The following is a 13,063-nucleotide window of genomic DNA, read 5'->3' as shown; positions in this document are numbered from 1 at the left end:
TATTCAGGCCGAAATAATGATAATGTGACAGAACATTTAAACATATAGTGAATATCATTCTTCCTTACTCAAATGCTTTCTGATTAACTCTTGAGCAGTCTTTTCAAATCCTACCCTTTTTGAACCCATTAAAATTGAATAAGTCTTCACCATCCAAATATGTTATAGTTTTTCTGCTGTTTAGTTCTTGGTTCCTTTTGTCTTCGTAAAAAAATTTAAAAATTATTAATTAAATTTGTTATAGTTAACTATATATATCAGTAGTTGGTAGGAACCACATAGGTCAATAAGAAAGTTCCATTTGTGTCATAGTGACCAAAAAAGGTAGTTTTAATAAGATTGCCAGCACCATCAAAACAATGTATATGTATACAACTGAGAAACACAACATTCAAACAATGACCATTTCTATCTGCCGGCCCTTAATATTTAAGTTGTTTGCTTTGGGCATTTCAGTTAGTTTTTATTGGCACTCACAGCTGCTTTCCCACTAACTACAAACTTTCATTGTAAATTCAGCCAATTGGCAAATATAACAATTATATCATTTCATCAACAATTTCAACATTCTCACTTTCTCTTTGCTCTACAATGTCTATCATTCAAACCAACCTCATAAAAAGGAGAATCCAGTTCTAGGGACTTTTTAAACGAAGCTCGTCTTGTCCATTTGTCATGGATTTTGCGCCAAATTTGGTGGTTGTGTTTTTGTTCTCTCTCATATTTCCAATAGCAAATGCAGAAAAGGAAGAAGTGATACAGGCACTAGTCCGGTTCATGGGGGAACTTTCTCCTCCTGAGAATGTGCAAAGACGCGCGAATTGGGGTTGGAATGTGAGCTCAGACCCCTGCACTGCCAAATGGGAAGGCGTGGACTGTGGCACGCGTTTACAGTCCGTGAAAAAGATCGTTCTTGAAGGCTACAATTTCACTGGATTTCTTGATGCCGGTTCTCTCTGCGTCACAACATCCCTTGTTCACCTTAGTCTGATTGGCAACAATGTCAGTGGAGGGATACCAACAGATATGGCAAATTGCAAGCACTTTACTCACCTGTATCTAGGCGGGAATCGCTTCTCAGGAAGCCTTCCGGCCTCTCTCTCCCAGCTTAGCAATTTGAAAAGGCTTGACATATCCAACAATGACTTCTCTGGTGAGCTGCCTGATCTGCCTAGAATTTCAGGACTGCTAACCTTCCTTGCTCAAGATAATCAGCTCAGTGGAGAAATTCCGAAATTCGATTTCTCTAATCTCCAAACATTCAATGTCTCAAACAACAATTTCAGTGGTCCAGTTCCGGATGTCAATGGCCGTTTTGGTGCAACCAGTTTTTTGGGTAATCCTGGATTATGTGGACAACCATTGTCAAATACATGTCCAGTGGCTCCACAGCCTCCACAGGCTAAAGAATTGAAAGGTTCCTCCTCAAAGAACCGGTTCCTTATCTACACCGGCTATGTTATTATTGGCGTCATCATTGTGCTCCTCATTGCCATCAAATTGCTCAAGAAAAAGAAGCCAAGAGATAGAGAGGGTACTGGTGTTGTAAACAAAGGAGTAAAAGTAGATAATATTAGCACCAATACTACTAGTAGTACTTCCAGTGAGTTCAAGACCGGAAAGAGCAGGTCAGAGTACTCCATAACATCAGCTGAAAGCGGAATGGCCTCATCTTCACTCGTGGTTCTAACAAGTCCGGTGGTGAATGGGCTGAGATTCGAGGAACTGCTTCGAGCTCCAGCTGAACTACTTGGGAGAGGAAAGCACGGAAGCCTCTACAAGGTCATAATTAACAATGGAGCGAACCTTGTTGTGAAACGGATAAAGGATTGGAGAATTTCAGCTCAAGACTTCAAAAAGAGGATGCAGAGGATAGACCAAGTTAAGCATCCTAAAGTACTGCCAGTGGTGGCCTACTATTGCTCCAAGCAAGAGAAGCTTTTGGTTTATGAATTCCAGCAGAATGGCAGTCTCTTCAGCCGCCTCCACGGTAACCATTTTTTCCCCTCACTATTTTATCTTCTTTGGGTTAGAATTTGTAGAAAAGTAGAGAAAAGCTAGATAACAAAAATAATAAAGGAAAATAATGCACTAAAATTTATTCATACTTCATTGTTGATTTTCAGGATCCCAAAATGGCCAGTCATTTGACTGGGGAAGCAGACTAAATGTGGCTGCTGGTGTTGCTGAGGCTTTGACTTGCATGCACGAGGAGCTCCGCGAAGATGGGATTGCTCATGGTAACCTTAAATCCTCCAACATAATGCTGAACAAGGACATGGATCCATGTATCAGTGAGTATGGCCTAACGGTGGTTGAAAGTCAAGACAGATCATTCCTCGCTAATACTTCCAAGAACAGCGATCCAACTGGTGGCCGTGCATATAGCACCTTCAAGGTAGACATTTATGGCTTTGGAGTGATCCTTCTTGAGCTGCTGACTGGAAAGAATGTCCAGAACAGTGGGCTTGATTTGGCTAAATGGGTGCACTCCGTGGTTCGCGAAGAATGGACTGTTGAGGTCTTTGACAAGGTGCTTCTCTCGGAAGGTGCTAGTGAAGAGAGGATGGTGAACTTGTTGCAGGTGGCATTGAAGTGCATAAATCCTTCTCCAGCTGCTAGGCCAAGTATTAATCAAGCTGCTTTAATGATAAACACTATAAAGGATGAGGAAGAGAGATCCATATGCTCTGACCCTTGATACATAGCTCAAACGCATGCTTGTGAGAAACCTGTGGAAAATGTGAAAAGTATAAATTTATCATGGATTCATTTGTCTAGTCATTCATTTTCTGGATTAACACTTATTGTATGGTAAAATGTTATTCATTTTCTGGATTAACACTTATTTGAATGGTAAAATGGTATTTTTAAAGAACTGGAACATGAAGTAATTGTACTTGTGTGTGCATGTGTGTTGGGGGGTTGTGATTCATTCAACATTTCTATTCCAGGGCAATCCCATTATTAATCCACACTACCCACACAGTACTGCATGTTGTATACTTTCTTCATCGGAACTCAATTATTCAATGATAGGATAATTTATTGAAGCATGACTAGTCTTGATGTGTCAACTCCAATTAATGAATTGTAATTGTGTAACCACTGTCTTATTAATGTCAATTTCGTCAATGACCTGGGTTTAATTGTTAATAAATTATTCTTAAAACACTTACACTTTCATGCTCATGCCCAAATATCAATTAATCTACCATAATTTGTGAAAGACTTAAAAAATGAAAGCAAAAGCTTTCCACAATATGACATAATTTTGAGACATAGATATAGAAGGGTCAAACAAGATCATTTAATCTACCATGGTTTGGATTGGTCATCCTTTCACCATTGAGGTTTTTGGTTTATACAATCCTTTATTATGTGTTCAAAGAACAAACCCAGGTTTATGTTACCAGAAGCTTTTAACTTACGATATCTCTCCTCTTGTAAATATTTGTTTAAATTTCACCAAGTGAAAAGTACTGACTCCAAAAGTATCACTTCTCCACAATTAATCGATATTATCACCAAAGCTTGTGACCTGACGATATCTCATTTACATTTTGTTTATGAAAGGTAGATCGTTCATATCTCTCCAAGAGTATTGTGTCACACGACAATTAGCTCTTACAATACTCTTGGAGAGATATGAACGGTCTATATATATAAATATAAATTATTCATCCCTAGTTGGAACTGACATAAGTAAGTTGGTGAAGCATATGTTCACAAAATTGCAATTCTTTTAACATGATAGAATGGGATAAATTCAATAGATTATTTTTGCAACAATATATATATATATATATATATATATATATATATATATAAACTAAACATATATAAACTGAACAAAACAAGTCATATATATATATCGTATATATATATGATATACATATATGACTTGTTTTGTTCAGTTTTTTTGTTTTTAGAATAAATTAAAAATTAAAAATTATTTTTTGAAAACTCAATTGTCTATTTTAGCTAGAGAACAGTCTTTTATATTTCTATGAAAATAGTTTCTTATTTTTGCAGTTTTTGAGACAGACTTTGGTATATTCAAAATGTTTGAAGAGATATTGATGGTTTTTTCATGTATTCAAATTGATTAAAAATCCCTTGCCCTGACTAGTAAGTGCTACTAATTAGGGTTTGTTTGCCAAAAAAAAGAAGCAGCATACCTCCAGAAGTCTTAAACAAAAAACTGTTTGAAAATTTCTTTGGTTTACAGTTATTTTTTATTTTTATTTTTATTTTGAAAATGAAAATTTAAAACTTCATAATTTTAGATTTTTTTAGTTTTTACTAAAAACTATTTTAATTTTTGGATTTCTTGAAAATTCTTTTTAGAGAGCTAACAAACTGACTCTATATCTCTCATTTTCTCTAGCACAATATTTGAAGAAGAACCTTGAGCCTAGTGTCTTCCTTATATCCGTTAGAAATTAAGGATTTAATTATATTTAAATAGGAAAAAAATAGTAAAGCAGTGATAATAAACCAAAACAACTAGTATTAAATTATTAATTTCATGGATGATTCTGCTAATATCTAAAGTAGTCGGGGTATTCTTACACAAGTTATCATGAAACACTTGGTGTGCATGCTCATTGACTAAATCTAATTTGGCTTAATCACCACAATTTTTTTCTAGCTAGGAACTTTCCGGAGTAAGAATTAATTTACTCCACGCGTTAGTTCCAAACAAAATAGACCACAGTAATAGCCACTTTCTCGTGACATAATTGTACTGGCACAAAAATTCAAATATAGGAAGCAGAAATTTTCCACTAAAAATCAAAGTGGAAGAATAGTTGAAGAAAAGACTCTTGAAAATGAGAGTTGAAGACTAGATGCAAAGACTTTCTGTACAAGCACTTGCATTTATGTTACGCTTAATTGGTCTCTTGGCTACATAGTCATATCAGTCCTAAATTGATATTTCATGGCACTATTGAGTGTGCCACTTGCGTTGATCTTACGCTTGACTAAGGTCTCGAGTAATCCACATCCAAGGTTTCTTCTCACAAAGGACGGTTCCACTTGTAATCATCCAGGTGACCTAATTGGTCTCTTGGCTACAGAGTCATATCAGTCCTAAATTGATGTTTCATGGCACCATTAAGTGTGCCACTTGCGTTAATCTTACGCTTGACTAAGGTCCCGAGTAATCCACATCCAAGGTTTCTTTTTCTTTTTAGATTTATTGCATGGTCTTACCCGCATCCATATCTATGCGTCCTAGATAAGGTTCTTCTCTGAACCAATGTAAATTATACAGTGGGCCCTTATTCCGTGTAGCAATTTTGAATTTTTGTAGAAAAATGACGAATGAAATTTTGTTTACCATTACCAACCACTATAAATATCACATCATCCCTCTTTCTCATGCATAACACAAAAACCTGTTGTGGGCTGATCATGGACAGATCCATGAGACGAGTAAACATTCTTCTTCTTCTGTTTCTCACCCTAATCATAACTATTGATTTCATCTCCTGCACTGAAAACTCTCAAATGAGTTGTCTTGAAAGTGAGAGACAAGCTCTTTTGAGGTTCAAGCAGGATCTTATTGATCCGTCAAACCTGCTCTCATCTTGGGGTGGTGAATGGGACTGCTGTAAATGGACTGGAGTTGTCTGCGACAACTTAACTGGCAATGTCAAGGGGCTCCATCTTCGAAATCCACTCGCGGGTTGCACGACAGATGCCGAGTGTGAAGCTTATGTGAGGTCCAGGTTGGGCGGTAAGGTAAACCCTTCCTTGCTCAACTTGAAGCAACTGAGTCACTTCGACCTAAGCAACAACGATTTCGGGGGAGTTCCAATTCCAAGCTTCATTGGTTCCTTCAAGAGCTTAAGATATCTTAACCTCTCCTATGCAGGATTTGGGGGAGTAATCCCTCATCAACTCGGGAAACTCTCGAGTTTGAAATATCTTGATCTTGCTGGAGATTTCAAGGGTCTAATTCCACATCAACTGGGAAATCTTTCAAGTTTGCGCTATCTCAAACTTCGTGGTGGTTTTGTTGAGAATCTCCAATGGCTTTATGGTCATTCCTTGCTGCAGCACATTGATTTGAGTTATGTCAACCTTACCAGAGCATCTGATTGGCTTCAGGTGACAAATATGCTCCCTTCTTTGGTAGAGTTAAGCTTGTCTGCTTGCGGTCTTGATCACTTTCCTGCTCTACCTGTTGTTAATTTTACTTCTCTTGCAACTCTTGACCTTTCCTTCAACTACTTTCAATCTTCGATCCCTGATTGGTTGTTGATTGGTCTCAAAGGCCTTGATTCTCTCAATCTTCAGTTCTGTGGTTTGCATGGGCCGATTCCGAGTGGTCTTGGAAACATGACCCTTCTTAGAAATCTTGTTCTGTCCTACAATTTGTTCAATTCTACCATACCTGACTGGCTATATGATTTCAGCCATCTTGAATACCTTGACTTGTCATTCAGTGACTTGCAAGGTGTGATCTCTAGTGCAATAGGAAACCTTACTTCTCTCACTACCCTTGACTTCTCATTTAATAAGGTTGTGGGAAACTTGCCTAGATCCTTCGGAAATCTTTGCAACTTGAAAGAAATCATTTTGTCAGGTACCGAGATTGGTGGCAATGTATCAGAAGTTTTCAATATCTTCTCCAAATGCATTTTAGATGGACTAGAAACTCTTGATTTATCTAGAACTCAACTTTCTGGCCATTTTCATGATGCCACTCGTCAACTTGGGCAATCTAGAAATCTGGAAGCCCTCTTTCTTTCTAGTTGTTTTGTTTTCGGTCACATTCCAGTATCTTTGGGAGAATTGTTGACCTTGCAATATTTAGATATTTCTAATAATTCTCTTTCTGGTCACATTCCAATGTCTTTAGGAAGATCATCATCCTTGAAATATTTAGATCTTTCTGATAATAACTTGAGCGGACCTGTTCCTGAAACTCTTGGACAACTTGCAAACCTAGAAGTATTCTGGATGTCTCGAAATTCATTCCAAGGTTTTATATCTGAAGTTCACCTTGCCAACCTCACAAGACTAAGAGAATTTGGCGGAGCTAAAAATCATTTGGTCTTGCAAGTGAGTTCAATGTGGGTTCCTCAATTTCAACTTGACATGTTAGTATTAACGTCATGGCAATTGGGGCCACAATTTCCCCCATGGCTTCAATCACAAAAGAATTTGGCAATTCTAGATATATCCAACACTGGGATTTCAGGTGTCATTCCTAGTTGGTTTTGGAACTTATCTTCCAAGGTTTATTTTTTAAATCTCTCTCACAATCATTTCCACGGCGAGATTGTAGGCATGCCTCCAATTTTTTCGATTGCTACAGTAGTTGATCTAGGTTCTAACAACTTTAGAGGTACACTACCCTATATATCCTCTAGCGTCATTACACTGGATGTTTCTAACAATTCATTTTCAGGGTCTATTTCCCATTTCTTGTGTTACAAGATGGAGCAACCAAAGGAATTGGAACTTCTTAATCTCGAGGGGAATCTTTTATCGGGAGAAATTCCTGATTGTTGGATGAGCTGGTTTGGTCTTGAATTCTTGAGTTTAAGAAATAACAATCTAACTGGTGAAATTCCAAGCTCCATGGGATCTCTAAGTCACCTCAAATCGTTGCATTTGCGTAACAATAGTCTTTTTGGAAAACTACCTTTGTCATTACATAACTGTACAGAGTTAACAGTTATGGACTTTGGTGAGAATAAATTTTCAGGAAGCATACCAGCATGGATTGGAGAACGACTTGTAAATCTCAAGATACTCATCCTAAGGTCAAACAGGTTCCATAGCAACATTCCAAAAGAACTTTGTGCACTCTTTTCGCTTCAAATCTTGGATCTTGCAAATAACAATTTATGGGGAAGCATACCAAAATGTTTCAAGAATCTAAGTGCCATGGGGGTAAAGCTAGACTCAAGTGACCAGATGTTATATAGCTCTAATGGTACCCTTGGAGATTTTTTTAAAGGTTTTGTGGAGAATGCACTCGTGGTGATGAAAGGGAGAATGCTTGGTTATAGCACCATTCTTCAATTCGTAACGAGTATGGATCTTTCTGACAACAATTTATCAGGAGAGATTCCTAATGAATTGACACACCTTCTCGGGCTCCGATCGTTAAATTTGTCTCGTAATCTTTTGACAGGAAGGATTCCTGAAAATATAGGTTCTATGGGATTATTAGAGTCTATTGATTTCTCCGCCAACCATTTGAGTGGTGAAATCCCTCCAAGCATGACAAGTTTGACATTCTTAAGTCACTTGAACTTGTCCAATAACAATTTGACAGGAGAAATACCATTGAGCACTCAGCTCCAGAGTTTCAATGCATCTAGCTTTGTTGGCAATAGTCTCTGTGGACCTCCACTTGTTCAGGGTTGTGGTGTAAATGATGTGAAACCTACAGTTAGAAACGAAGGCGGCAATGAAGGCCATGGAGTTGAAGTGGATTGGTTTTATGTGAGCATGGCACTTGGTTTTGTTACGGGCTTTTGGGGCGTATTTGGTCCTATACTCTTCAAAAGGTCATGGAGATTTGTATGCTTTGAGTTGATGGATAGAATGTGGCATAAATTCTGTGGTATTATAGGCATGTGTACATAGATTTAGTCTTTTTAATTGAGTGGTGCTCATCATTCCCTTGTAGAACAAAGATGTATATTTTTTTTAATTTCTGTGGTAAGTAATTTTATTCTCTTCCAAAGTTGATTAGATTACTAATATTTAAATAGTATTTGCTTTCATCCTTCCATTGAGTAAACTGTTATTAAACAATTTAAAACTTGAAATGTAAAAACACCACTACAACAAAACAGTGGTATGGCAGCAAAATTTTAACAGCATTTAAAAAAAAAATGCTGCTACTGCTGTTGTAGAAACATGGGCCCATTTTTTATTTTTATTTTTCATTTCTTATTTGTCCACGGTTCTCGCTCCTCTCTCTACCCCCACTCCTAATAGCTGATCACTTTCTCTCTCTACCCCGCTCCTCTCTCTCTCTCTCTTACTTCTCATCTACTCTCTCTCTCACACACACACAAGTTAAACCTTGTGTATTGGGGATGGTGATGGTGTTGGATCCGTAGAAATGAATCAGAATTTGAAGGAATATTTGATCGGAGGGAGGTCGCAGCACCGGCGAGGTCTCAGCCTCAACGGAATCTCCGAGGATACGGATGAGAACTTGGATCTCTTCTCTAGGAATCGCCGGAGTCTCTCCGTTGCTTCGTCCGACGAATCAGACGGTACGATTCCTCTTCATATGCACCGCATTATCCTTATCTTTGAATCTCACTACTCCTTATTTACTTGTGGACTGTGATATTTCATTCAAAGCTGTATGATTTAGTTTAATGCACAGTTAATTTTGATCTGATTCTGTTCAATCAGCTAATTAATGCCTTCACAACTTGTTCATAATTTAATTCATACATGTTCAATTATTGGGATTTTATGAAGCCAGAGCTTTTTGATTTCAGTGTTAATTTACTTTTCATTACCTAATTCTCTCTGAGAAATTTCCCAAACACTGTCTTCACTCTTACCTTCTCTTTGAACCGTAATTTTAACAAAACCAAAAATGGTTTCTTATCTTTGAGATAGATAGAATCCCCTTTTTCATCATATTCAATTTAATTTAAATTATAATTGATTATATTTCTGAAGAAAAACACCATTATACATTACACTATCACATAAGAAAAATTATGTACGTAAATGTGCAAGACATGTCTATGTATCAATATTCAAGTTTTGGACACAATTCAAGATGAAATCTTATATCCAAAGACCTGGGTTTTAGGGAGGTCCAATTGTTAGATGCACACTGGCACCTGATACTCATAGCCGAGTCCATGTAACATGGGTTTCACACATACACCACCCCTGGACATTTCTGCTTTAGCCTAATGTTCAGGGTGTCTCATAGAGCATTGGTTTGATATGTGCCTTTATTTTCATTCTCCCATGCATCTTCAAAAATTGTTCAAACCTAGTGAGTTCCTTTTGCTCGATGTTAATCTCCACCAAATTGAGGTCAAGTTTGCACATTTTTTTAGTATGAAGTCACTTCTAATTAATGATTTTGGAGTTGAAGTTCAACTTAGGGTTATGATTATTAATCATATTAAAAGCAACAAAATTTTTAATCCAACTTGCTAAAATACAAGATAAAAAAAGAAATTCATTTTGCTGCCATGTTAGAAACTTGACATCTCAGCCTAAAGTAGGAAGGAAAGAAAAATAATAATAATTAAAAAAAATAAATAAATTTAACATTTCTGTACAGCATTCATTGCAGTGTGATGAAACTTGAATTAAAATTGTATTATAGATTGTTATGTGTTTCTGATTGTACCCATTAATGTTTCTAGGCTTCTCACTCCTCCTGAAATCCCACTTTTTCCTTCATCGGATGGAAATGAATCTAAAGTCTAAACCAGCCCCAGATGCTCCAAGAAGGTCTTCCACGGTTAGACCAGACTCTACAGCTAAGACTTCAAGGGTATGTTTTCTATGTTTTTTTGTTTTAGTTGTTGAAATTATCAACCAATTAAATACATAAAGTGACCGTCTGTCTCACCTACATTTTATTTAGATAAGTTTTTGAATTTTAGGTGTTCAGAACTCACTTGAAATTTTACCCCATTTTATTTAGAACTTATTTTTTAAGCGAGATCTAGATTACCTTATCAAACGCACTTAATTGGATAATCACTTAATTTAAATTTGGTGAATTGGTGCCTCTCATGATTATAATTTTTATAAAGTTGAATGTAGCGAATTATGAAGAAAATTGAAAATGGTCTAATGATTCCATCAAATGTTTATGACTTTATGTTCTACTGATCTGGTCTATCATGCCTTATAATTGTATCCATTGTTTACATTCTTGTGATCTGGGCTGTCAAAATTTTAATGCCTAATAATGAAAGAGTTGGTTCTGAATCATGTTTGTAAAAAACCTAGAGTGATTGCTTCCTTTTCAGGGATCTTCTTTTAAGGAGCTTGTTAAAATAGTTATAAAGTATCTTGGGTTGCAGATCTCTAATATGATATTTCCTGGGAAATCGTCAACCCAGTCCATGCTAGTCCTAAGTTTTCCAGCGTAAGAAGCACCCTAAGTTAATCGAACTCTCTGGCACATCAGAATCTAAATTTTTCAGTGTAAGAAGCACCCTAAGTTTCATTTTATTCATCTATTGTTCTGCACTACATTTTTTTTTGGCTCTCTTATCATGTTTTATTGTCAAATTTGATCTGCAGGTCTCTACATCCATGAAGGACCTGCGTCATGATGTTTTTGGGATATCAAAGGAAAACAAAGATCCAAGAGCTGTGAAAGGGAACAAAGGTATGACTTGCTTTGGTTTTCTTTAAGTTTACAACCTTCATATGCATATTCGAGTGCTCATTCATGTGATTTAGTAATGATTATTACCTCTTTATAGTGTTTTTGGAAACTTATACCTCATTTTCATCAATTCCTTCTGAAACTTGGCACTTGTACACAGAATTGCTAGATGCATTGCCTGAGAAAATAACATTTGAGGATGGTGGTTATTTGTCTGATGATGCAAAAGAGGTACTTCACAAGCACAACGTCTTTAATCTTGATTCTTATTATTTATTTGCTATCTCAAATCGTTTTAATTGGAGCATTGCTGAAAAAATCAGGTTGATTCTGAGCAATTTGAAAAGATCCTGAAGTGTATAAGATCTGGGATCGATAGTGGAGCTACCCTTGAGACTGGAGGTGAGAGATTTGGTACCAAGGGCTACCATATCGCGCCCTCGGTTTTCTCTATTGTTCAGGTATATCTCCTTACTCCATAAATAGTTAGTAAGATTACCTTTCCACTGTGGAGGTCAATGTATCATCAAAACTAACATAATTGTAACTTAAATCAGGACAATATGTTTATTTCAAAGGAGGAGATCTTTGGTCCCGTGCAATCTATCTTAAAATACAACTGAGTCGATGAAAAATCCTCTGTATTGCCTAATATTGGAGTGTTTGTGTTTCTTCACCTTCACCATTTTATTTGCTGGTGGATTGCAGGGATCTTAATGATGTGATATGAAGGGCAAATGCCTCTTGTTATGGGCTGGCTGCAGGGGTATTTACTCAGAACCTCAGCACCGCCAACACCTTGATGTGTCCATTGAGAGTTGGGGACAGTGTGGATTAACAGCTTCGATACTTTTGATGATGCAATCCCTTTCAGTGGTTACAAGATGAGCGAACATGGCAAGGGAATCTACAGTCTGAGTAACTACTTGCAAGTAAAGGCTGTTGTTACTCCCTTGGAAAATCCTGCATGGTTATAACTTCTCACATTTCGATTCAGATTTCGTTTGGAAATAAAGAGCAGGCAGCAACAGAATCTTAGGTCAGACTTGCTTGATGTTGATGATGACACGTATCTGTTACTTTTGTGATCTGATTGTTTCCTTCTTCTATTATTCTATTTGGGACTTATTTGATGCATTATTGTTGCTTGTATTAATTTGAATACTAGTTATTGGTTTCTAATACGTTATGTGTTTTATTTCAGGTTGCTCATAGAGAAGGATGATACTTGGAGGATATATATGGAGTCTCTGCTTTTTTTTCTTTTCTTTCCTCACTAATAAATGCATTGTAGTTCCAGTTTTTTTTTTTTTGGTTCTCCCTTACTTTGTTGTGAATTGAGTTTATTTTATCAATAAATTTGGTTTATGTATGGATTGACCTTGATTATAAGAATTTGAATTTCCTTAAATTTACTTCATTTAAATATATTGTAATTGAGTTTATTTGATCAATAAAATTGGTTTATGAATGGATTGACCTTGATTATAAGAATTTGAATTTCCTTAAATTTGCTTCATTTAAATATATTGTTATATCATTTTTTTTTAAAAAAGAGTGTCATTTTTGGCAGCATTTATATTTGCTGTCATATGTTTTTCATATATGGCAGCAGATACAATTACTGCCATCCCTATTGCGACACAAATTGTGACAGCAAATACAAACGTTGCCTATAAATGCTGCCAAGTAGTTATG

At 36.5% G+C, this 13,063-nt stretch overlaps 3 protein-coding genes across 3 annotated transcripts; all 3 read left to right on the top strand.

Annotated features, from left to right (window-relative positions):
- Nucleotides 1-570: 570 nt before the first annotated feature.
- LOC132286660 (probable inactive receptor kinase At2g26730) lies at nucleotides 571-2,780 on the top strand. The gene is made up of 2 exons (XM_059789020.1): nucleotides 571-1,990; nucleotides 2,127-2,780. The coding sequence occupies exons 1-2, from the start codon at nucleotides 676-678 to the stop codon at nucleotides 2,699-2,701; spliced, it is 1,890 nt and encodes a 629-aa protein (XP_059645003.1). The 5' UTR covers nucleotides 571-675; the 3' UTR covers nucleotides 2,702-2,780.
- A 2,601-nt stretch (nucleotides 2,781-5,381) lies between these two features.
- LOC132282352 (receptor-like protein EIX1) lies at nucleotides 5,382-8,764 on the top strand. Its single transcript, XM_059784003.1, has one exon. The coding sequence runs from the start codon at nucleotides 5,389-5,391 to the stop codon at nucleotides 8,614-8,616; it is 3,228 nt and encodes a 1,075-aa protein (XP_059639986.1). The 5' UTR covers nucleotides 5,382-5,388; the 3' UTR covers nucleotides 8,617-8,764.
- Nucleotides 8,765-8,872: 108 nt separating this feature from the next.
- Nucleotides 8,873-12,850, top strand: LOC132282353 (uncharacterized). Its single transcript, XM_059784004.1, has 7 exons — nucleotides 8,873-9,257; nucleotides 10,386-10,516; nucleotides 11,278-11,365; nucleotides 11,526-11,596; nucleotides 11,689-11,826; nucleotides 12,074-12,404; nucleotides 12,570-12,850. The coding sequence occupies exons 1-6, from the start codon at nucleotides 9,101-9,103 to the stop codon at nucleotides 12,080-12,082; spliced, it is 594 nt and encodes a 197-aa protein (XP_059639987.1). The 5' UTR covers nucleotides 8,873-9,100; the 3' UTR covers nucleotides 12,083-12,404; nucleotides 12,570-12,850.
- Nucleotides 12,851-13,063: the final 213 nt, after the last annotated feature.

Source organism: Cornus florida, unplaced genomic scaffold (genome assembly GCF_030987335.1).
Source record: "Cornus florida cultivar Cherokee Brave unplaced genomic scaffold, ASM3098733v1 CherokeeBrave_3.0.0_Hap2_Chr11, whole genome shotgun sequence".
In the NCBI taxonomy this organism is placed as follows: Eukaryota; Viridiplantae; Streptophyta; class Magnoliopsida; order Cornales; family Cornaceae; genus Cornus; species Cornus florida.
Note: the sequence above shows the minus strand (reverse complement) of the source record. Positions and strands in the feature narration are given on the sequence as shown.